Source organism: Coenobita brevimanus, chromosome 110 (assembly GCF_032717465.1).
Source record: "Coenobita brevimanus isolate Jiangsu-jjx chromosome 110, ASM3271746v2, whole genome shotgun sequence".
NCBI lineage: Eukaryota > Metazoa > Arthropoda > Malacostraca > Decapoda > Coenobitidae > Coenobita > Coenobita brevimanus.
Window position 1 is genome coordinate 9368441 of NC_137063.1, and position 27018 is coordinate 9395458.

Here is a 27018-nt window from a genome sequence, read left to right on the forward strand (position 1 = left end):
TAAGTGCTTCAAAATGCATTCTGAATACAGACCATTCTGTTATTTACATTAAAAATTGGTGTATCCCATGTTGTATGCATTGTCAGTCATGCATCATCTATCTATTTTTGTCTTTCATTATTTCTTTTCCATCCATCATCCAATCCTGTGTCTCCCCATAAGGAGCATAGGAACCCAGGGCTAGGCAAGTTGGTTCTGACATGTAAGGTGAGAGTGACCAGCCTCACTCATCCTTGAGTGGCATTACGTGAGCAGTAAACCCCAGCCACCCCTAGGTTATAAAACTACACAGACTCAATCTGATTGGCGCACTTTAATTATACACTAAACCACCTGACGCCATATTATGGTTACCACCCAGTGTAGTAAATGGTTTCCTGGTGAACAGGAAACCATTTGGCTTGTCACTTAATGTAGAGTCACCCATAGGCAGAAGGAAGAGGAAAGAACGAAGGAAAGAAAGACAGAAGTGTAAAGTTACCCGTAGGCTGATGAAAGAGGAAAGAATAAAGGAAAGAAAGACTTAAGAGGAAGGAAAGAAGAGAGGAAAGAGCAGACACCCAAAGCAGCACTTCATCGAGTGAGTGGATGATGAGTGCCCCCACCTACCACTGAATAATTCTTTTAATTTTTTAATTTCCATACTCTGATTTTTAAGTACAGTAATTAACCTGACAGTCCAGCCTTCTGCACATTCTTCCACCTTCATAGTAATCATAAACACATTTCACCACCATATTCTTAACCATTCCTTCTGTCTGACCATATCACTTCTACCCATAGATTTCCTAATTTCACATATTTCATAAATTCTTGTATTTTGTTTTTCATCCACCCTGCACAATTCATGTACATTCCTTAACAGTCGTATTCCCTTAGTCTCACATATGACTTTTTGATTCATGACATACCAAAGTCTCATATGCATACTTTTGTAAGCACACGCACACCGTCACGTAGCTCGAATGTAGTACAGGTATCTATTCTCAGCCTTCTGTAAAGACTTTCTTAGCACTCACCGCTCGTTTTCCTTGCACTTGGAAGTTGTCCCAAGTCATCAGTCAGAGATGTATAAATCTTGTCTGCCTCAGTGGTATATATATATCTTTATTGTTATTATTATTATTATTATTATATTACTATTATTATTATTGGTAGGTGGGGGCACTTACCATCCACTCATTCGATGTAGTGCTGTTCTCGGGTGGCAGCCCTTTCCTCTGTTCCTTCTTTTCTTTCTTCCTCTTATGTCTTTCTTTCATTTTTTCTTTTCTCTTCCTTCTGTCTGTGGGTGACTGTACACTGAGTGACATGCCAAATACTTTCCTGTACACCAGGAAACCATTTATTATGCTGGGTGGTAACCATATAACCAAACTATGGCACCTGGTGGTTTAGTGAGTAATTAAGGCACTCCAACCAGACAGCCTGTGTCGGTTTATATCCAAGGGGTGGTTGGGGTTTATTGCTCACATAATGCCACTCAGGATGAGTGAACACTCTCATCTTAAATGTCAGGACCAACTTGTCTAGCCCTAGACTTCTACGTTTTTCATGGGACAACACAAGATTAGATGACGTATGTGTGTTATTATTATTATTATTATTACTGTTATTATTATTATTATTACTGTTATTATTATTATTATTATTATTGTTATCCTTCCTCTTGTGTCTTTCTTTCCTTCAGTCTTTCCTCTTCCTTCTACCTATGGGTGACTACACTGAGTGACAAGCCAAATGGTTTCCTGTACACTAGGAAACCAATTACTATGCTGGGTGGTAACCATATAACCAAATTATGGCTCCTGGTGGTTTAGTAGGAAGTTAAAGGTTCTCCAATCGGATTGAACCTGTGTAGGTTTATATCCAAGGGGTTGTTGGGGTTTATTGCTCAAGTAGTGCCACTCAGGGATGGGTGAGGCTAGTCATTCTCAACTTAAATGTCAGCACCAACTTGTTTAGCCCCGAGTTCATACACTTCTCTATAGAGCGACATGGGATTGGATGATGAATGGATTATTGTTATTATTATTATTATTATGGGTGGAAGGATGGATTATTATTATCATCATCATCTTGTATGTGTGAGTGAGATTGAGGAAGGGAAGGAGGAACAAAAGGCCTAGAAGCTGGTGTAATAAATGAAGTATGGAATTTGAAAAACCAGAATTGCTGAAGGATTGATGTGGATTGATGAAGTATGTATGGTGATGTACTTATAAGGTCTGCTCCAGTTTATTTTTAACTTGGCAGTAAAAACAAATCTTTGTGCTCCTCAGGTTTTTTAAGAGCACCTTAATTGGATTGATATACAGTGTGTCGATGGTTTTGTCTTTGGATTAAAACCTAGAGTTCATAGAATTTGGGTGATGGTGGAATGGGTGTTTGGCCTATTATAAAACCCCTTTAAGGTGGACCAGTGGGGAGTAGGTTTTGCCATAACAAATTCTAATTTTTTTGCATATTTATCATATTGTACAAGAATACAGCAGTTTACCTGCATACCAATTCACATTTAACTTTTTAACAAATTTAGTTTTATTTTAATCAGCAACAAAAGAAAGGACAACTAAACACATAACACATACATAGTCAAGGATAATCAGTAGGAGAAGTGCATATGATAATAAATCATGTATCATCATCATCATCATCTAATTCTGTGTTGCCCCATGAGGAATGTAGGTGCCCAGGGCTAGGCAAGTTTGTCCTGACATTTAAGATGAGAGTGACCTGCCTCACTCAACCCTGAGTGGCATTACATGAGCAGTAAACCCCAACCACCCCTTGGATGTAATCCTGCACCAGCTCAAAGTGATTGGAGTGCCTTAATTGCCCACTAAACCACCAGGTGCCATACTCTGGTTATATGGTTTCCTGGTGCACAGAAAACCATTTGGCTCAACACACAGTATAGAGTCACCCATAGACAGAAGGAAGAGGAAAGAATGAAGGAAATAAAGACAGAAGAGGAAGAATGGAAAGAAGGAAGAGAGGAAAGGGCAGGCATCCAAGAGCAGCACTACATCAAGTGAGTGGATGGTGAGTGCCCCTATAGTATAATAAATCTTGCCTAGACTGAATGGCCATATTCAGTTGTATGGCCTGAATTGTAAATGTCAGTCTCACCTTTACAGAAGTGTGCTTTCAATGGTTTTTACTGTATATCCTTTTGCCGTCTTGATTATTTTTTTTTTTTCTTTATTTATATATTTTTAATGTTGTGAACTATTGCTTAAACATGAAATATAGGGCTAAAGTAGTGGTGATGATCTCTTAATGGCAGTTTCATGATTTTGCGTAGAACTTGTGGCTGCCATTGCCTGATGGGTTAGAGCACTCTGTTGACTAAAAAGTCAAACATACAGTATGATCTCACCCAAGAGCCATTGGTTGTTGCCAGCTAGGACATTTAGTCACCAAGTCCCCTCCAAATAAGCAACCCCGTAGCTGCTCTGGAGTGGAGTGGACAGTACAATATCAGTTAACCGAGAAGCTTGGGGAATTTACCTTCCCGGTTACCGATTTTTCCCAGGTATCTGATATTACATACTCATGCATAGACTGTATCATTGCAGTTTATACAGTACCACTTATATCCAGAGCTACACTAACATTTTGCCATTGAAATAATCTAAAACATACCCATTTGACGCAACACACTTGGTTGCAGCGTCTTACGGTAGTGCAAAGTGCACACAATAGGTCTGTTTTAAATATTATTTGTTACAGTATTTTATTCATCAAACAGAAAAATTCACTAAAGTAATAAATCTTGAGCATTTATTGGTGAACAGATGATTTGGAAAGAAAGGTTCTACCTACAGTGCAGTTTTCATGACTACCTTGCATACAGTTGTGTATACATGCCATGACCTACTCATTTCTTCCTCACTTGACCACCGTCACCATCCCTCACTCACCAGTCACCACTCAGCTGTTTTGCAGATACAGTATTACAGTAAATATGAAGGAATTGCTAGCACAGCAATTTTGTCAATTACATGTAGCCTAAAATATATGTGTCATTTCTATCAGCTGGTTTTCTTCTCTGTCAGTGCAAATGTGTTCTAAGTTGACATCATCTTAGAACGCATTTGATGACAGTGCTGATGCAAATGCATTCTAATATGACATCAACTAAAAACATTTGATGACAATGTAAATACTTTTTAAGGTGACATCATCTTAGAACACATTTGATGACTGCAAATGGTTCTAAAATGACAGTCTTAAAACACATTTGACACCAATGCAAATACAGTTTAAGATAACATCATCATAGAATGCATTTGATGACAATGCAGATGCATTCTAAGATGACAGTTTTGGAACACATTTGATGCCAGTGCCAATGCAAATGTATTCTAAGATGATATCATCTTAAAATGCATTTGATGCCAATGCAAATGCATTCGAAGATGACATCTTAGAACACATTTGATGACAATACAAATGCATTCTAAGATGACATAATTTAGAACGTATATTTGCATCGGCAGAAAAGGTAAACTCTAGCTAATAGAAATGAACCATTTTTATTGTTTGATGAGATCACTGTATTTGCAATCCCTACATATTTACTGTATTACTTGCAAAACAGCTGAGTGGTGAATGATAGGTGAGAGACGGTGGTTAGTGAGGGCACATACACCCTTGTACAACTTAACTGAACAACAGTACACTCAAGATGGGATATACAAATGCATCAAACTTCATCCATCATTTTATTACACATTCATAAATACTGTATTGATATTTCAGTATGAGATATGACCTCCTTGGTTCTTGAGAAGCATTTTGACACTATGGTCTTTCATTCCTTCATTCTTTCATTCTTTCCTCTTCCTTCTGCCTATGGGTGACTCTACACTAAGTGACAAGCCAAATGGTCTCTTGTACACCAGGAAACCATTTACTACACTGGGTGGTAATCATATAACCAAATTTTGGTGCCTGGTGGTTTAGTGGGTAATTATTGTGCTCCAATCAGATTGAGCCGGTGAAGGTTTATATCCAAGGGGTGGTTGGTGTTTATTGCTCATGTAATGCCACTCAGGGATGAGTGAGGTTGGTCACTCTCATCTTAAGTGTCAGGACCAACTGCCTAGCCCCGGGCTCCTATGCTCCTCATGGGGCAATGTAGGAATGGATGATGGATGGATGGATGGCATAGATTCCACTAATTTTGAGCAATCACTGGGGTCCCTGTACCACACTTCAAACAGGTCTAAATCAGCTTCTCTTTCATTGTACAGTCCATACCACGAAGGCGCTGTTTGCAGATTGACCACAGATTCTCAGTCAGGCTCAAGTCTGGAGAGTTGCCAGGTCATTCCAGCACCTCAGTCTTGCTCATATTCATGAAGTTTTTCACTATTTTCATTGTGTGGCATGGGGCTAAATCCTGCTGAAAGATTCCAGTCCCATCAGTAAATGTCTTTACTAGTTGTGGAACCACTCTCTCCTGAATAACTTTGATGTATTGTGGTGATCGCAGCATGCCTTCGACTGGATGCAAGCTTCCAATGCCGTAATAGCTGAAACATCCTGAGGGTGTTTCATGCACTGGTCGATATAAGCCTCACGAAGCTTCTCTCCTGTTGATCTCCGTGCATGCTGACTTCTCTGGCCATGGACGAAGAAATGACTTTCATTGCTGAACAGCATCTTTTTCCACTATTTCCAGTTTTTGAACTTCAGGGCCTATTTGTATCGTTTCTTTCACATGGTCTCCATGAGGAGGTGCTTCTTAACGTGCCAACGAGCTTTTCGGCCGACTTCTAGTTCTAGCAATCGTCGTCGGACAGTGGACGAACTCACTTGTATACCTTTATCTTCCAAGTCTCTCTTCAAGGCATCGCTGGTCGTCCAAGGGTCTTTTCGGCTCTGTCTTACTACGTAAACATCGTCCCTCTCTGTTGTCTTCCTCCTACGGCCACATTTCCCCTTCCAGTTTGGTGAGATCGTACCAGTCTCATTCTTCAGCTTCACAATACGACTCACGGTTGCAGGACTGACTCCGACCATGCTTGTAATTTCTCCATAGGTCTTTCCTGTGTGTTCTTGCAAGGTTATGATCTTCGTACGTTTTCGTGGTGTTATATCGATCACATCACTCATGTACATACAACTCAACCATATCAGAAGCAGTGGTGATATTTCAAAGTAATGCTTCAGTCAACCTGGAAAAATGTTGAAACTTGTGCATAAGTCATGATTTGGACCCATGTCAATCAAAATAAGCAAGCAGTCGATATATTAGCAAACATAATGACATAATAATCGAATGGGATGCAAGAATATGTATTTACCAACTTGTTTCAGTTAAATTGCACAAGGGTGTACTCAAAACTAAAAGAGTTGTGAACTCGTGATAACTCTACTGCAGAACACTTCTTCCCAAATCATCAGTTCACCAATAATTGTTCATGATTTATTTCTATAGTTTATTTTTCCATGTTTTTATGAATAAAATGAATAATTTATTAACAGAATGGACTTGTCTTTGAGAGAGGTGAAGTCAGTGAATGTATAGCGAGGTTGGATGGTGAGGAATTGGAAAATGTGAGTACGTTTAAGTACTTGGGTAGTGTGATGAGTAAGGATGGAGGTTTGGAGGGTGAAGTGCTTGAAAGGGTACAGCAGGGAAGAAAGGTTGCTGGTTCTTTGAAAGCAGTGATAAGAAACAGGGAAGTGAGCATGGAAGTGAAAAAGTTACTACATGACAGTATTGTGATACCAACTCTAACGTACGGAAGTGAAGCTTGGACGTTGTTGGAAGGACACAAGTCAAGAGTGAGAGCAGTGGAAATGAGTTATTTAAGAGGAGCCTGTGGAGTCACATGGAGAGACAGGCTGACGAATGCGGATATAAAGGAGCGTTGTGGTGTTGATGTGGATGTGATAGGAAGCTTTATGAGGAATACACTGAGGTGGTTTGGCCATGTGGAGAGGATGGAGGGTGAAAGACTGACGAAGAGAGTGTATGTGAGTGAGGTGGAGTTGGGAAGAGGGAGGGGGAGGCTTGAGGATGAGATGGAGGGATGGGGTGGAGAGGTATATGAGAGAGGGGGGTGTGAGTTGGGAGCAGGGCAGTGAAATGGCGGGGGACAGGGCGACTTGGAGGCGATTTGTTTGTGGCCACCCCAAACGGGATTGAGGCGTCTGGCAATAGATAGATAGATAGATAGACTTGCCAAAGTACATTATGTAAGATGCTGAAAGCTTGTGGATGGTTAGAGTCAGTTGGTTAGGTAGAAAACTGCACTGGTACCACACATTTTCAGCCAGTGAAGAATATACCTTTTTTTAGTGGAAATATTTATCTTTGCTTTTCACACACACACACACACACACACACACACACACACACACACACACTATCTATCTATTGCCAGACGCCCTAATCCTGTACAAGGTTGCCAGAAAACAAATCGCCTCCACTTTGCCCTGTCCCCCGCCATTTCGCTGCCCTGCTCCCAACTCACACCCCCCTCTCTCATATACCTCTCCACTCCATCCCTCCATCTCATCCTTGGCCTCCTCCTCCCTCTCCCCCCCCTCCACCTCACTCACATACACTCTCCTCATGAGTCTCTCACCTTCCATCCTCTCCACGTGGCCAAACCACTTCAGTGTGTTCCTCCTAACGCGTCCTATTGCATCCACATCCACACTGCAACGCTCCTTTATATCCTCATTTGTCAGCCTGTCTCTCCTTGTGACTCCACGGGCTCCTCTTAAATAACTCATTTTCACTGCTCTCATTCTTGTGTCCTCCCAACAACGTCCAAGCTTCACTTCCATACGTTAGAGTTGGTATCACAATACTGTCATGTAGTAACTGTTTCACTTCCATGCTCACTTCCCTGTTTCTTATCACTGCTTTCAAGGAACTAGCAACCTTTCTTCCTTGTTCTACCCTTTCAAGCACTTCACCCTCCAAACTTCCATCCTTACTCATCACACTCCCCAAGTACTTAAACGTACTCACATTTTCCATTTCCTCACCATCCAACCTCACTGTACATTCACTGACTTCACCTCTCTCAAAGACTACCACTTTACTCTTCCCTACATTCACCCTTAGATTCTGTTTCTTACACACTCTCCCAAACTCATCCACCAAGCCTTGCAGCTCCCCATTGTCTTCATGTAAGAACACAGTATCATCTGCAAACAACAGTACAGGGAGTTTCCAAACACTACCCTCTCTTACTAGGGCCACTCCAACGTCCACTGCCCTACCTTGTATCTCTTTTATTACCCGATCCATGTACAGATTGAACAACCATGGAGACATAACACATCCCTGTTTCAACCCAACCTTCAAAGAGAAAAATTCACTCAGTTCACCATCCACACGCACTGCAGCCTTAGCACCATCATCCATACTCTTCACAGCATTCAGCAACTTCCCATCTACTCCATATATTATTAATACTTTTCACAATCCTTGTCTATCCACCCTGTCATATGCTTTCTCCAAATCCATGAAGGCTGCATACAACTTCTTTCCCTTGTCTAGAAACTTTTCCACTAAAGATCTAAGAATGAATATCTGATCTACACAACCTCTTCCCTTCCTAAAGCCTCCCTGTTCTTCTCCAGCTAATTCCTCTGTTTCCCTAACTCTGTCAATAAGTATCCTACCATACACTTTTCCTATTACACTAAGAGGACAAATGCCCCTTTGATTACCATACACTTCATTTTTCCCTTTTCCTTTGTACAAGGGAATAATTATACCTGACTTCCAATCCTCCAGGACTCTACCTTCCTCCCAGGCAAATCTGCACATCTTTCACATCCATTCTACAACTATCTCTCCCCCATGCTTCAGCATTTCACCACACACTCCATCAATTCCTGGGGCTTTCCCCAATTTGACTTTCTTCATTGCTTCCACAACTTCTATCCTACTGATTTCGTCCTGTCTTCTCACCTCCTTCCTTCTCCCACCCATTCCCCAGCCACTTATACTTGCATTACTTCCATTCTCTATGTTCAACAATTCCTTAACCGCGGGGTGTCACTTTCGTGACGCTTAGGAGCAAGGGATCATACCGCGGGGCGTCACTTTTGTGATTCTGTGTTATTTTGAATTCGCCCGGGCTTTCAAGTGGTGGCTGGTATCATCTATCCGTACTGCCAATGTCCAACACTAGTCAGCACTCCTAATCTCATCTGTACTCCCATCCATTGTTGACAATTTAGCCATTTCTCCTCATTCTTGACTCCCCTCCCTACCTCCCCTCCATTACCCTCTCCTCTCGCCTGCCCGGCCGTGCTACGCTAAGTAAATCTTCCCTTGAATTTTCCACTGATTTCATCCATTGAAATAAGCCCTATGCCCTATTCTTATACCAAATAATATATACAAAATAGAAATAAGGTAAGTGATAGTGCCATACACCTAAAATTGGCTAATTATCACCTGACAACAGCTCACGTGCACTCGTTCGCTAATTTTCGCTGTTTATTTCCCCTTGAAATATGCCGTATAATCTATTCTTGTAATAAAAATATATATAAGAAAGGAAGGGAGAAGCCTAAGTGATATTTACATTCACCTGGAACTACCTAATTTATTATGTATCATCTAGATTTCCTGCCAATCATTTCATAGCGTATATATTAGCAGCTGTCACCACGCTGACATTGACAGCATTGCACTCCCCCTAGGCCACCACACTGTATTCAGTTTACTGTCGTCTTTCAAGGTGAAACCACGTCAGATTCGTGCCTGTGCAATTCCGCCACATTTTAGCCCCATGCAAAGGGCCCTGTGACCTCTACCCCCTACTAAACCTCGTGTGGAAAGGGGTAAAGGGCTAAGTGACTGCTGTGGAACGTCAACTGGCAAATTTGTCAATGAAAATGATGGAGAGTGACTGCGATCTTTCTGGTGAGTAAAACAGTGCAAGTGGAAATGTAAATACAGTCGACCCTCTGTCCTCGCAGTTCCTCTGTTTGTGGTTTCAGTTGTTCGCGGTTTGTCACCAGGGAAACCAAATCACCTTTTTTGAAGTCCAGAGAAAAATGGAAACACATTCAAATCGCGCGCCACATGCTGCATACTGCCCGCAGCACCACCCGCACCACCCTCGCATTGTTTTGAATCTCTCGCGGCAGGCTCTCTCATTCTCAGGTTCCGAGATAATTCGCCATCGTCAATTCGCCGTCAGACAATTTGCCGTCAAAACATGGACAATTCCCCGTCAGGACAATTCGCACCCTGGACGATTCCCCGTCATTCTATAGATATACTTATTTTTGAATAATTAATACTTTAATAACTAATTTTCAGGAGGATCTATCAAAGTCTGTGTTCATTCAGTAGCGTAGGCTTTGGATATTATTTATAAGTTGCACTTTTAGCCAATAATTAACATGTTTCTACTTTGCTATAGTCGACTTTGAATTATATTCTAGCGTCACCTGTACCTGTCTTCATTAATTTTCATTGGTACTACAACATCCTGGGTATATTTTAAAACGACTCTGAAGAGGTACAAGTATATATTCATCTCAAATGACAATATCCAATGTGTTATTCTGATCGGCCATAGTGGACGCAAACCATGGGGAAAGATATGGCTGAGCCTCAACAGATGTCACTACATTTATTATAAAAACAATAAACCACCACCACTTTTAAAACTCGTATACATAATAGACTAATATAGTGTGTAAATAAATGACGAGGAATCATCCTGACGGCGAAAAGTCCTGATGGCGAATTGTCTTATTATTGTTGTGACTGTGAATTGACTTGACAGCGAATTGTCCCGAAACCCATTCTCACTGTGACCACACTTGTGTGTGCTTGTACTCGCTGATCTCTCCGTGACACCATCATTTTATCTACCATGGGCCCTAAGAGAGCAGCCAAGACATCTCCTGAAGGCACCCCAAAGCACCAGAAGAAGGTAATGACCCTGCTGGAGAAGGCAGAAATGCTGGACAAGTTACGGGAGGGAAAATCCTGGTAACGGTGGTGGAGGGTGAGAGTGTAGCTGTGACGAGCGGTGTGAGCAGCCATCCACCTACGCAATTAAACTATTTTTTTCATACTTTAAATATAAATAAAGTGTTTATTGACATGTACACAGGGGTTTTCTTTCATTAAAGAAGGAAATGGGGGGCTAGGGGTGTTTTTAGGGGGGCACCAATTTTACACGGATTTTCGATCTTCACAGCGGTCTCAAGCCCCTAACCCCCGCAAAGACAAAGGGTCGACTAATGTGTAAATAATGTGTAAACAGCAAGTGAAAGCAGTGAATGTAAATATAAGTGAACAGTGGAAAATAGTTTTATAAGTTACTGCAAGTGACAGTGCATAACACAGTGTAAATAAAATAGAAATGTAAATAATGTAAATAAAATAGAGAATGTAAATAGAAATGTAAATGAGTAGTAATATAAGAATACAGGTATATATACTAGGAGTAATGAAAGTGAAAGTTTCGCTCTAGCATGTGTGAATACTATGAGTTATGAAAGTGGAAGTGAAAGTGACAGATTCACTCAACACTAGTATACAGGACGAGAAAGTGAATGCTACGTATTTTACTGAAAGAGAAAGTGAATGCCTACAGTGACAATAAACTACTAACTGAAGGAAACTTATGGATAAAGACTGTAGATATATATAAGTGTTATATAGTAATTGAAATATAAAGTGTGAGTGTTTTTATGAATAATAAATGACAGAACACCAGCGGCGAACGAGCGCAAGTGGGAGGGTCATACTCGCTCATAATTTTCATTGCTTTCACAGTGTTTCTTTTTTTTGGAGTATGGATTCCAAACTATTTGAGAGTCATAGAATAGTGTTTCTAGTGATAATATCAGGCTCTGGTAATCATATTACGGGTTGTTGGGAAGTGTAAAGTGGAGACTTTGTTACCCAACTTCAGAGGTCTCCACAAGTCCTACGGTACTTGACGAAGGCTCAACAAACATCCCAGGAGAAACTGAAAGTATGTGCTATATGCATATGTAATTTTAATATTCTAGGAATAATAACTGATTTTTGGCAAATATTTTTAGAGAGTGTGTTGGAGCGCGAATATACCCACGAGACACGCAAGTCAAGCAAAAACAACCCCGCGGTTTAGGGGTTAAGGTGTTCTCTCCGTCTGCTCACATTTTCTCCCGTCTCCGCTAGTAATATACCACTTTCATCTTTCACTCCCCTACTTACCTCACTGCCACCCCGTCTTACTCTCTTCACCTGTTTCCAGAACATTTTCTTACATTGCCTCCACTTTACACTCAAATTCCTTCCAAATTCCTCATCCACTCTCCTCTTACTCTCTCTTACTAATCTTTTCACCTCTCTTCTCTTTTCTACATATAACTCTGTCTTCCGCCTCTCAACTTCTTCCTTGCCCTTATTTCTCATCCAGTCACTGTATGCTTTCTTCTTTTGTACCACAGCCTCTCTCACCTCTTCATTCCACCATGCTGTTCCTTGCACCCCCTTCCGTCTTCTCTTCACCCCACGCATCACATCATATGCTGCACATATTTCTTCTGTGAATATCTTGCATACACCTTCCACGTCCCCCATCTGCTCCAGTTCATATTTACCCAATTGTTCCTCCACTTCTCTCTTATATTCTGCCTTTTTCTCATCCTCTTGTAACCTTTCCACTCTCCTTGCAACTATTCCTTCCTCCCATCCTTCCTTTCTTCTATTTCTCCATCTTACTTTGATCTTGATTTTGGCCACCACCAAGTAGTGGTCAGAAAGATGACTCCCCCAACCTCTATAAGCTCTTGCATCCATTACACATTTTCGCATCCTTTCATCCACACACACATAATCAATCATTGTCTTCCTTTCATTCAGTTCACCACCCACCCTTCTCATCACTTGCCATGTATACCTGTGGATCATTTTGTGCCAGAAGAGGGTATTGGCTATCACACACACACATACACAAAAAATATCTTGGGTCGCTGGGATTTCATATCAACTCGTGGAATTTCCTATGTTAAATTTTGTTATCGGTGTCTTACAATGTTCACCATTTTCAAGACTTGAATTTGTACAGCTTTTGTGTCAAGGTGACCACAATGTGTTAACATTTGTTTTGCACTTTAGGCATCAGAGAACATATCATTAACCAGGTCACGACAAAACAAGATAGCAAAACAGCGAGCTGACTTATGACGGAAAGCTGACTGGTGATTTATGGACGTATGTAGGGTGACCAAAACTAGAGAAGGGGGAAGTGGGGGAGGAGGGCTGGAAAGGGGATTAACTAGGAAACAACCTTGACCGGAAATTACTTCACTTCACATCCCCCGACTTCACCCAGCCTCTCGTGACTAACACACGATGGGGTGGCCAATGAAAATGGCACACACTTATATTATTTATATACCTGCTAGTCCGTGAATTTTCCCGTTTGTCTGATAATTCTGGTTGCCTGGTAACCGGATAATTGGGATTATACTGAACTGTGCAGCTTAAAACTGCATCATCACTGTGCATTTGTTTATCCTTATATTTTTATTAAGGAACTGCAGTGAAACAATAACATGAATTCAGTGATCAAATTCTTGTGCTTTATATTTCTTTGATGATGAAATATTTTACAGCTTAATGTGTTATATGTATCTTTCACCTTTCCCTGCATACAGAGCCCCAGCTAAGTATGTCCCTTGCTCGATATGTGTCATATGTATTGATGTAGATATGTAGTTTTTGTGGTATGGTTTGTATTTTGCCAGTGTTCCTGTATCAGTTTGCATGTAGTCTTTGTACAGTAGATCCTTGATTTATACATGGAGTGAGGTATTAGAAAGTAGAATGAAGATACAGCAACAGTAATTGACCTTATTGTATTACTGCACTGCATAGTAACTCTTTGGCAACTTAAGTGCTGTAATCCTGTTAACAGCATAGTATTTTTTTCTTCTTCTTCTTTACAGGGAGAAGGTTTAAAACTGAATTCATGAAACTTTCTGATTTTAAAAGCAGTTGGATCTTTTGTGCACACAAAGAAAGACCATTGAGTTCTGTTGGGGGAAAAAAATAAAAGAAAGGTAGAGGGATCCAAAGCCTTGGGTATATACAATGCAACATGAGGTGATAGACAAATCCCCAGTGTCCCATGTTTCTCAAAGTCCCTTTGACTTAATGAACACCATGTGATCAGATCACTGTACCTGAGTTTTGTTATTATGATAAGGATGTTGATTAAATTGAGGACCTGTTGTACGCTTCGGTATTGTTGCTATGAAAGTATTTGATACGTAGTGAATGAAGCATGTACCAGTATTTATATTTCACAGGTATACTTTCTCTATACAGTCTATATTATGGTAAATGATAGTTACAGGATTTGTGATTTATGATATGAATTGATAAATTTATTTCATTGTATATGTGTTATTCAGTATTTGAAAACTAAAACAAATATACTTAGTGTATTAGCTGACTTATTGTTACAGCCTTTACCTTAATTTGTAGAAGGTCTTTAGTTCAATACAGTAAACTTGTTGTGATCACATTACTTAATTATACAGTATAAGATGCCTTGTAACTTTCTGTTCATGTACTGTAGATTTGCAGGGGTACCCAGCATTGCCTGGGTAAAACCTTATGATAGTGCATACTGGCAGTTTCCCTAGTGTCATCCAGCCCTGCCCACACACCCCTCCAATATGTCCACCCATCTGACCCATTGTAGCTAATAATGATATGGGTGTAGAAGTTAAAAAAAAAATAAAACTTTGGTAACTGGTTGCCATGTTTCTACTATGTTGACTTGATTGTTTGTACAGTAGTGGCCTTTGCCACAAACTCCTAAAAATTGCCAATTCTCACCTCATAACTTAATTGAATATGTTAAAAGTTCGCCAACTAAACTACTTTTTTTTTATATGCTTCAAGTATCACTGTAGTCACAAATATAATATTATGAACATATTTACTCACCACAGTGAGGAAGAGATGCTCCATTATGATAAGTAAAAGGAAATCACCAAAGTTACCATACTATTTCATTTCTGAGACTAATCTTGCTCTTAGCAAAATCCATCGATGTTCATGCTCTCATTATTTGAATGAAATGAAAAATTCATATCCATATATTTACAGTATATCTGAAACTAATGTAAAATAATTTGATTGCAAGATGTTAGTAGGCCTCATGTGAAGACCGTATGCAATGATGCGTTTGTCCTGCAAGTGAGGGACTGAGAGTCGTTTCTACCTAGGTGGCGAGGTTGGTATTGAAACATTAACATACTGTCTCATTTCCAGGGTGAATATTTTCCATAGCTCAAACACCAGTTAATCACTCTGACTCACTTTTTCCTTAGTATTTCAGAATGTGAAAGATTTACATTCATATTTTTATATACAAAAATAATATACAGGTACTGTATAGCCGTTCGAATGTAAAATATTAGTAAACTTAAGATCTTCTGCACCGACCTCACACGGGCTTATTCGATGCCCACGATTTCAGCCAGCGGCTTCGTCTTCCCATGTTTGGTTTTGAAAATTATGCCTTTTTCATAAGTAACACTCAGTACATTTACTTCAGCACTTGCCAGATGAAGCATTGATCCATTTGAAAACTATGTGATAGGCCTTTCAAAATAAACATACAGCAAGACGTGTAATAGTATGTGATGAATGCTATCACACCACTTGTCGTTTTATGTATTTTAGTAGCCCTTCTGCAATATTTTTCTTAGTAAATCATGTTTACAAAACTGCAGTGGTGGGCAGCGCAAACGAAGAAGGACTTGCGCAAGTGCGCAATCTGACAAATACGAGTATTTGTTCCTTAGCCTTTATCATTCTTTTCCTGTGCCTGCCCTCCTCTCTTCCTATTTCTCCCATCTTTCCTGTCACTTCTTATTACTTTTCTTTCCTTTACAGGTGGCTTTACATTGAGTGACAAGCCAAATGGTTTCCTGTAAACCAAGAAACCATTTTCAACGCCGGGTGGTAACCATATAATCAAACCATACGTGCTCCCTACGTGTCAACAAGTGGGTTGGTGGAGGGTTAGTGCCCCTCCCCATAAAACAAATAACTCAAAGTCAAATGGCCACCCCGTATGGGATTATGGGGTCTGGCAATAAATGAATTAAAAAAAAAATGTTGCAAAGCGCAAGTGCAAACCATTTGCATATATTTGTGGGAATTACTGTAAAATATTGAGATATTTAAATAAAATAGCTTACTTACTTGCTTTTATTAATTATTATTATTTTCTGTTATTTGTAATTTGTGGAAGTGCGCAATCTAATATTTAGCTTGTGCAGTGTCGCTAAGCGCTAGTGCAAACCATTTGCATATATTTGTGGGAATTACTGAAAAATACTGAGATATATATATAAATTAGCATACTTACTTTTATTTATTATTATTCTATCTGTTTATCTATTGCCAGACGCCTTGATCCCGTAAGGGGTGGCCACTGGCCACAAACAAGCAACAAATTGCCTCCATGTCACCCTGTCCCCCGCCATTTCACTGCCCTGCTCCCAGCTCACACCCCGCTCTCTCATATACTCGTCCACTCCATCCCTCCATCTCATCCTTGGCCTCCCCCTCCCTCTTCCCCCCCTCCACCTCACTCACATACATTCTCCTCGTTAGTTTCCCACTCTCCATCCTCTCCATATGACCAAACGACCTCAATGTGTTTCTCCTAACGCTTCCTATCACATCCACATCCACGCCACAATGCTCCTTCACCTCCTTATTTGTCAGTCTGTCTCTCCATGTAACTCCACATGCTCCTCTCAAATAACTTATTTATTTCCACGGCTCTCACTCTTGACTTCTGTCCCTCCAGCAAGGTCAAAGCTTCACTTCCATACATTAGAGTTGGTATCACAATACTGTCATGTACTAACTTTTTCACACGTGGAAGTTCAAACAGAGGAGTGAGCGGGCTGCAAAGTGGAGGGACAGGGAAACAAAAGGCTGTGATATTGCCAGTTTTACTTTTATCTGCATTTTCGCAAGATGTTTTATTTAATAATTCAGTATAGATATACACTAGCATGTGTAATTCCTTACAAAAATCATTAAAACATATTATTTAAATCAAAGCGCAAGAGAAGTGCAGTCAGTGAATGTACAGCGAGGTTGGATGGTGAGGAATTGGAAAATGTGAGTACGTTTAAGTACATGGGTAGTGTGATGAGTAAGGATGGAGGTTTGGAGGGTGAAGTGCTTCAAAGGGTGCAGCAGGGAAGAAAGGTTGCTGGTTCTTTGAAAGTGGTGATAAGAAGCAGGGAAGTGAGCATGGAAGTGAAAAAGTTACTACATGACAGTATTGTGATACCAACTCTAACATATGGAAGTGAAGCTTGGACGTTGCTGGAAGGACACAAGTCAAGAGTGAGAGCAGTGGAAATGAGTTATTTAAGAGGAGCCTGTGGAGTCACATGGAGAGACAGGCTGACAAATGAGGATATAAAGGAGTGTTGTGGTGTTGATGTGGATGTGATAGGAAGCGTTAGGAGGAATACACTGAGGTGGTTTGGCCATGTGGAGAGGATGGAGGGCGAGAGACTGATGAGGAGAGTGTATGTGAGTGAGGTGGAGGGGGGAAGAGGGAGGGGGAGGCCAAGGATGAGATGGAGGGATGGGGTGGAGAGGTATATGAGAGAGGGGGGTGTGAGTTGGGAGCAGGGCAGTGAAATGGCGGGGGACAGGGCAACGTGGAGGCAATTTGTTTGTGGCCATCCTGAACAGAATTGAGGCATCTGGCAATAGATAGATTGATAGAGTGTCTCTGTTGAAGCATTTTAAGAAATGCTACTACCCTCCGTCCCTCCCGCCTCCCCCCAGTAGAACCCTCGTGACCTGCCTCACGCCTCCCCCCAGTAGAACCCTCACGACCTGCCTCACTCTGAGCCCCCCCCCCCCATCCCTTGTTCAGACATACGGGAAGCTCCCAAAACCACGTGTCCCTTGGATTGCGCAGTGCGCAATCCACAGGACAGATGCACACCTGTCTTTTCATGTGGGAAAGCAATATTGCACATGGTCTCGTGCGGTGTGCAATGGGCAAACTATATTCACCGGAGTGCAACAGTGCACAATTGTGCTTTGCACAAGTGTTTGCGCACCTGCCCATCACTGCAAAACTGGTATAATAAGTAGTGATTACATTATTGCAGAATTTATGGACTATTCACAAATAATTATCAATGAAGGGATTTTAGAAAGTACGCAACTGCATGAGCTAGGAAGAGGTGACTGACTTCAATTATCAGGTGAGCATTGGCAACTTTTGTGGCCAAGGGAATTAGTTCTAATCTTGGCCATCAACTGTGATGTACACATTTAAATTCGTAAACATTTATTCTGTACCTGCTAAAGCTGTTTAGAGCTTAGAGAGTTATATATGCATCCTCCTTGATTTCAATAGCAGTCAGACAGACAGACGAACATTCTGTTTTCTGGCTGTATGGATTGATTTAATCTAGATCAGTTTGATTTAAAATTCTTCCAGTTTTGGTAGAATCCATAGTGGTTCTGTATTTTCTAAACTTAAGAATGTGCCTGTTATTATGACAGTATTTACAAACACTTTCACTTATGTACAAGTACATCTTTAAAAGTCATCTGTTGATTGCAGTAGTTCTCATGTCTCAGTAAATTAAAATCCTGCACTTAGAAATTGTCGATGCACAATCAAATCAGCACTGCTTTGTGCAGGTGTATAATAGGTTGATGATTTTTAGTAGTCTTTGGTTATTATGACAAGCCATTAGTTATTCAAAATAAAATTAAGGTGTGGCTTTGGTGAATGATCATAGGTGCCATAGCCTCCGACCCATAATGGCTGTAGAAAGACCATCAGCAGCAGCAGTAACATGATGATGATCATAGTCTTCATGGTCAGTCGGTGACTAGACCATCATGGGAGTGGACCCCTTTATTGTAGAGGGTTTAGCCGTACGAGGTCTGGTCAGAAAGTATCCACCTTCTGCTTTAAAAACATAAATAGCTAATCTGTTGAGCTAGGACACTAATTCCCCCTCAAAGTAGGCCCCTTCTGACTTGATGTAGCCCATCATTCTTTCCAGTGCTTGAATCATTCCTCAAAGTCGGTTTTCGGTATCTCTTGCAGGTGCTTCGTTGCATTCATCATGATCTCTTCTCTCTGATGAGCATTGCACAAGACATGTTGGAGTGTGCAAATTGCAGTCTAGACTTTCTGAAGACTTGTCACTGGAGATGAGCCTTGGGGTTACGATACCTCCCAGAAACCAAAACGCAGTCGCCCCAGTGGAAGCATGCAGGGTTGGCTTGGCCAAAAAAAGCATGAGAGGTCTACAGCAAGGCGAAATGCACTCGCACGTTGACAGTTTTCTTTTTTTTTTACTACCGTGGTGTTGTGCATCATGAATATGCACCAGAAGACCAGACTGTCAGCAAACATTTCTACCTTAACATTGTCCGTTGTCTTTGGACACAGTTTGGCAGGAGGGACCAGACCTTTGGAAAGTGGCAAGCTGGAAGCTGCAGCATGACAACACCCCTGCCCATTCTTCTCAACTGATTCAGGAATTTTTAGCCTAGTACAACATCGCGCAGGTCTGACAGGCATCCTACCCTGCAGACATGGCGTCATACAACTTTTGGTTATTTCCCTAAGTCAAAACTCCGCTGAAGGGTTCCCGATTCGAGACAAAAGGAGAGATCATGGCGAATACTACAAAGCACCTTTTTTTTTTTTTTTTTTCATGCAAGGAAGAAGGAACCAAAGGCCACGAGCCCGCAATTATTGTTCCTTCCAAGAGAAAAACAAAATACAAGAGAGAGCCAAGTTCAAGATCTGATCATCTTAAGATGCCTGGACACACTACGTTTGAAAGACTGGAGATCATAGGAAGCAGGAAATACTGACAGAGGGAGACAGTTCCAGAGCTGACCTGTTGCATAAATGAAGGACTGGGAGTAACGGTTAACTCTTGCATTACGGAGTTGGACAGAAAAGGGGTGAGAGTTTGCAGCTAGCTGGGTGCTATGCATCCATCATAGAGGTGGAGGAACGCATGCAGAGAGTTCAGAGGAGCAGTGACCATTGAAGTAGCGGTAGAAGAGAGATAAAGATGCAACAGTGCAGTGAAGAGACAGAGGTTAAGGGAGTCAGTAAGAGGAGGAGAGTTAATGAGACAAAAAACCTTTGACTACACCTATTGAGAAGAGCTGTATGTGGGGAGCCTTCCCACACATGATTACTCCACACAGGGACAGATAAAGCCCCTGTATAGAGTCAACAATTGTGCAGGGGTAAAGAAGGAACGGAGTTGGCTTAGCACACCTAATCTCTTGGGAGCAGATTTTACAAGAGATGTAGTATGATCTTTCCAAGATAAGTCCTGAGTAAATGAAACCCCAAGCATGTTCAAGGATGATGCAGGATTAAGCTGAATATTATTAAACATTAGTGAGTGTACATGCGGAAGATTTTGTCGGGTTGATAGGTGTAAAAATTGAGTCTTTGATGCATTGAAAACAAACAGATTATTTTTACCCCAGTCAGAGATACGAGCCAAGTCAGACATTAGGTGTGCCATAGCCTCATCCCTTGTCTGCTGAAGTAACTGCTGAAATGAACGTTGCGGGAACCGAATGGAAAGGTGAAGGGTGGAGTCATCAGCGTATGAGTGGATAGGGTTAGATGTACAACTTAGAAGGTCATTGATGAATAAAAGGAAGAGAGAGAATTGGTGACAGAGCCCTGAGGAACACCACTGTTAATAGATCTAGGAGAAGAACAATGGCTGTCTTCAACAGTGGCTATAGAACGACCAGAAAGGAAGCTAGAGATGAAGGCACAGATAGAAGGTTAGAAACCATAAGAGGGCAGTTTGGAAATTACAGATTTATGCCAGACTCGATCGAAAGCCTTTCAGATGGTAAGTGCAGTGGCAAAGCTTTCGCCAAAGTCCCGAAAGGTGGATGATCAGGAGTCTGAAAGGTAGGTGAGAAGATCGCCAGTGGAGCGTCCCTGATGGAACCCATACTGATGTTGAGAAAGAAGGTTGTGATAGGAAAGATGCTTTAAAATTTTTCTGTTACGAATTGACTCGAAAACTTTGAGATACAGAATGTTAAAGCAGTTGGACGATAGTTAGAGAGTTGGGAATGGTCACCCTTCTTTGGGACTGGCTGACTGAGAGCAAACTTCCAGCAAGAAGGAAAGGTACAAGTTGATAGACAAAGATGAAAGAGTTTGCCCAGGCAGGGTGTAAGCACAGAAGCACAGTTCTTGAGAACAACAGGAGGGACCCCATCAGGCCCATATGCCTTATTAGTATTGAGGCCTGTGATGGCAGAAAATACATCAGCTGAAGAAATTTTAATGTCAGCCATGAGGAAGTCAGAGGCGGGAAATGATGGAGGAACAGCACCGGAGTCATCTAAGGTGGAATTGGAGGAGAAAGTCTGAGCAAAGAGATCTGCTTTATCAGTAGAAGAAATAGCTACAGAGCCATCAGAGTAGAAAAGAGGAGGGAAAGATGATGAAGTAAAGTTGTTAGAAAGGTTTTTGGCAAGATGCCAGAAGGAGCGGGAAGAATTCGAGTCGAGATACCGAAAATTGAATCTGATAAATGTTCAGGCAGTGGAAAGAATGCTGGGCTATGTTTGTCAAGTCAGAAGCGGCCTACTTTGAGGAGGATTGGTGTCCTAGCTGAACTGTTTGCTATTTATTGTTTTAGAGCCTAAGGTCGGATACTTTCTGAACAGGCCTCGTATCTCATCATACAGGATTAGGATAAATTGGGAAATTATAGGAAACTATTTAGGGATTTATCTCAGTTACTCTCTGAAGACTTGAACATCTCACCATATGACTGAGACAGTTGTTTTCTAGACCAGACTACAGAACTTAGTTGAATAGTTTGTCACACTGAAGCTGCTGACTTATGGAAAAAGTGTTTGTTAATAGTAAACAGTGTGTTGCTTAAAAATAGTTGGCTGGCTGAAGCAGTTTATGAGACAAAGCAATTGAAGAAAAAAGTAAAACTGGTTAAAAGTTGACATGGAGGTATTGACAAGCCAGAAATGTGTAACAGTTAAACATAATGGATGTAGAATGCCAAGCATTGCAATGATGTTAAAGCAGACAAAGTGTAAGCAGCAGCATGCCTGTCATTTCCAGTATGACCTGGCTTAATACACAGAAGTGGCTACATGCTTGCAATTGTTAGCAAGAGAAGACAGGGAGTTAGAGCAGCCCAAGTGGCAGAACTTCTGATGTTTGTGGAGCAGAGATTGGACCCTTGTGTTTGATGAAGTATCTGGACCCTGAAAAGATATGTTTACAACTTCTGTGCAGAGGTAATAACTGCTAAAGAAGAAATAAACATGGAGTAGACAAAACAAGGGAAAAGCATGAAAAACTATACTGTTTGCGTTAGCCTGATTCTCCTGTGCCCCGCCCCCTTGGCCCCGCCCACTCACCCGTCGGCCCGAGTAGGAGTTCTGAGCCAGTCTTAGCCGAGCCAGCGTCAGGCGAGCATGTCAGGCGCTGTAGCTAATCGAAACAACAAAACTTTTACTTAACCCCGTAACTGCAATGGTATCTTTTCCATTTAACTAGGAAATATGTTTTGTAGTAAAGGATGTTGGAAAAAAGTATCAAGGAATGTCATCAGCCTGAAAGGTTTGTGAAGTAACAAAAGTTCCCTCTATGAAAATAAAAAGGTATACATTCTACAGAGAGCTATTTTGACCTTTTCCTTATATATAAGATGGAAAAGGAAAGACGATAAGAAATATAAAACAAAAGTGAGAGAGGACAAGGAGGAGTAGGACTGGCGTGTGCACACGCACACACACACACACACACACACACACACACACACACACACACACACACACACAGCACAACTCTTTTCCTTCTATAAGATTTTAATGTCTTCACGTGTGTAGAATCAAAATTCTTCTACGGCATTGTTGGTATAAATAATTATACTGTTGAGTAGGCGAAGCCAGTGACATTTCGTTATCCTACGTCTGTATTTGATCCCTCTAATATTAATGAAATTAATGAAGGAAATAAGGAAAATTACAGTGTGGTTATGATACTGTGGTAACTTACCAGACATAACAGATGACTTATTATGTTTAATAGCAACACCGACACAGGTGTGATGTGTTATTACCAAGCTTCGAACTTCCTTGGCACCAAAATTCAGCTGCAGTTGCAGGAGGAGGTGGGGTGGTTCTTTTCAAACTGATTTTGATTCAGTTAGCAAACTTTAGTGCTTCCTTTGTCAAACAGAAATGAATTCAAAGTAAATAATACAATACTGTTTAGTGGTAAGGCTCATTATTGTATCAGTAAGAAGAATAATTATCTCAGCCAATCAGCAATGAGTAGAGCTGGAAGTGGGCGGGGCATCAGAAGGGGGTGGGGCACAAGAGAATCAGCCAAACGCAAACAGTATAGTATCATGCTAATTATGTATACATGTTGAAGTTCGGGAAAAGAACAAGGCCGAGAAAAGGAGCTATGGGGAAAGCAGAGGTAAACAATATGCAGTTTGTTTAGGCAGCCATCTTATGTTAGACACACACAAGAAAAGTCCCAACAGTACCCTTATAAAGTGTAAGTGATTTCAGTAATCTTTGCTTCAAGCAACATAGTGTAGGGTGATCAAAGGAAAGTTGGAACTAAATAACCATAGAGAGGGCTATTATACAGTACTACATACCAAGCTGTTGGTAGAACTTGTGAATAATAAGATATTTTATGTACTGTCCTGCTAACTAGAGTAAATTCTAAACTTTATTAGAATTACAGTAAGGCCTTGAAATGTTGTCATATAGTGCTACGACAGACTTAACTACCAGTTCTACATACCAAGCTGCTGGTAGAACATGCGAATGGTAAGATATTATACGTACTGTCCAGCTAACTGGGGTAAATTCTAAACTAATTAGAATTCAGTAAAACCTTGAAAGGTTGTCAGATATAGAACTCTAACAGACTTAACAACACTTTGGATGCTGAGTTGGTGTTTAAGTGCAATTAAGCAGAATGCCCAGTTAGATGGGTGTCTCCACCCCAGTTTGCTAACAGACTAAAGTCTCTCCCTTCTCCTGTTGAAATTGTATGTACATACACCTTTTTTTTTAATACTCTCAGCTTAGAATATTCAGCAGCTGTACATTTAATAGTTTGTAAGTTTAGATCATAAAACAAAAGACATAGAAAATCCTCTTTAAAGGAGTATTGCTAGTAGTTTGTAAAGAATTCTGGCATATTATTTTATCCAAGCTGATAAAACCATTAGGTGTTAACCATTAGAAGGTAATTGAGTGAAAGAGGTAATTGGAATAGATTTTAATCTTCTGGTTGGTAGGGGCCTCCATCAGATGCATTCTCTGGTTTCATTCATAAGAAAAAAAAATTAGTTGGAGCACTGAAAAGGTTAAATGTCATGTAATGTTTTATAAGTTTGTACCCATGCATTATCCGTAATCCATATGCAACTTGATGTGTGCATGTGTGTGTTTACAGGTGATGAGGTTGGCTGCCTGGGTGTGGAAGAACGGTGCCCAGCAGAGTGTCGATGTGAGGGTACAGTGGTACGATGCTCCAGAGCACGTCTCAGGGACATTCCAGAAGGCATCCCATCTCATGCCACAGAGGTGTATGTTTCTTATCTAGTTCTTAATGTTTGTTTCATACATTGTTCACTGCATCATTGTGCAATTCCTCATTTGAGGCCGTGCATAGAGTAATGCTGAACAAAGCATAAGCTATAAACCAAAAAAATGAGGGTTAGAGAATGGAGTGAGGCATTCCATGGACGAACTCCAAAGGCATCACATGTCTAGAATTCATTATTCTCTCCTCCATTATTTTGGTTCTAATTTTGGCACATTGGGCATTAACTCTGTAGATCCTCATATATTGTTGCCCAATTTTACAGTTATGTTTTTCAACTGCAATATCTGATGTCCAGTTAGTTCAGAGGCACCATTACATTACCTGTATTCACTTGTATATGTAAATACCATTGTAAAATAGCTATTCTAGTGCTAAAAATGAGAACTGTACTCATTCTACACTAGCTTTGCCCATAATTTCACATACATGTCCTCCCCATCCCAGCCCAAGTGGGTGAAGAAAACCAGTGCCAGCATTGGTAACTGCATTCTGAGTCAGCTTGTGCATGGGGAGGATCTGGTAGGCCTGCATCATACACCCTGTGTATCATGCAACACACGTCTGACTGCATCAACCCAGCAAGACCAGAACAGCACACACTTCTTGCAACACTAGACATTAGCATATCCTTTGATTCCATCCCCAGCACCAACTAATCACTAAAGTTTACAATACAAATGTGGGACTAGACATTAGCAAATCCTTTGACTCCATCCCCAGCACCAACTGATCACTAAAGTTTACAACACAAACATGGGAATCAGCACCAAAAGCTGGCATGCAAACTACCTGTCAGGCCAACAAGCACACATTACATTCCAGAGGAAGTCAGCATATTCATGAAATTTCCCAGACAGAGTTCTCCAGGACTCCGTTCTTTCGTCTACACCATTTATCCTATACATGCATAATATTCCCACACTGTAACTGCCCACAAACATTGCCTCATTTACTGATGGTATTACCATAACACCTGCACACCAGACTGCTCACTACAACATAATTACCTCAGTACACTTCAGGCATGGATCATAGACAACAGTCTCATGATTATCCCAGCCAAATCTACCATCAGACTCATCACCATCAACAGTCAGAAACACAGTTATACCCCTAACATCACACTTGATGATGTAACAGTGCCTCATACCCCTTCCACCAAGATTCCTGGAGTGACATATGTCACTGGACTCTCCAAGAACCACATAGAAAACTTCAGTAGGCAGTGCACCCCAACACTCGGCACACTCAGGATACTTATTGAAGTAGACTTTGGACAACAAAAAGAAACACTCCCTACTCAGCAAACAGGATAACCTGTATTAGAGCAGTGATGTCCTGTGCCTCCCAGTATAGGTTTCCATTTCATCTAACAACCACTACAGCACTTGGCAGACCATACTGAACAAGGGCCTGTGTATCATCACTGGCTGTGCCAATAACACTTCCTCATTTCACTTACCCACTGAGACTGAAGTCTTCCTTGTCAGATAATACAGTAATCCCTCGATTATCTGACACAATAGAGCCAAAGGCATAACTGGATACAGGCAGTGTCTGGATACAGAGCAGTATTGTATCCATACCCTACCTATACCCAGCCTACTACCCAAACCCAGCCTGTATGTACAGTACCCCTCTTAATTTTGGTAGTGATCTGCAGTCTTTTGGCTGTTTTTAGACATCAAAACACACATTACAATGTGCAATATAATCCTGTAAAAAAAATATACATATATATGCACAGTACCCCTCCTAATTTTGGCAGTGTTCTGTGGTCTTTTGGCTCTTTTTAAGACATCAAAACACACATTGGAATATGCAATATAATCCAACACACTAAGAAAACCATGCATAAACAACCCCTTCCTCCCCCCACCCCACTCCCCCAAAAAATCTACCAAGCTGCACAACCCCTACCAATATGTACAATACCCATCCTAATTTTGGCAGTGTTCTGCAGTCTTTTGGCTTTTCTTAGGATCAAAATACACATTGGAATATGCAGTATAATCCTACATGCTAAGAAAACACTGCATAAACAACAAAAAAACACAAAAACCCTACCAATATGCACAGTACCCCTCCTAAGTTTTGCAGTGTTCTGCAGTCTTTCAGCTGTATTTAGATGTCAAAACACACATGAGAATATCCAGTGTAATGTTAGTCACTAAGGAAACAATGCATAAACAACATAAAGCCACAAGTATCCTACTAATAATATACAGTACCCATCCTAATTTTGGCAGCGTTCTCCAGTCTTTCAGCTGAAATTAGACATCAAAACACACATGGGAATATCCAAGGTAATGCTAGACACAGA

The 27018-nt window shown here is 40.9% G+C and overlaps 1 protein-coding gene across 1 annotated transcript in view; it reads left to right on the plus strand.

Annotated features, from left to right (window-relative positions):
- Nucleotides 1–27018, plus strand: part of sli (slit guidance ligand) — a 545686-nt gene that overhangs the window by 254788 nt on the left and 263880 nt on the right. The window contains 1 exon segment of the mRNA XM_080286150.1: nt 24543–24675. Within this exon segment, the coding sequence (XP_080142276.1) occupies nt 24543–24675 (133 nt within the window).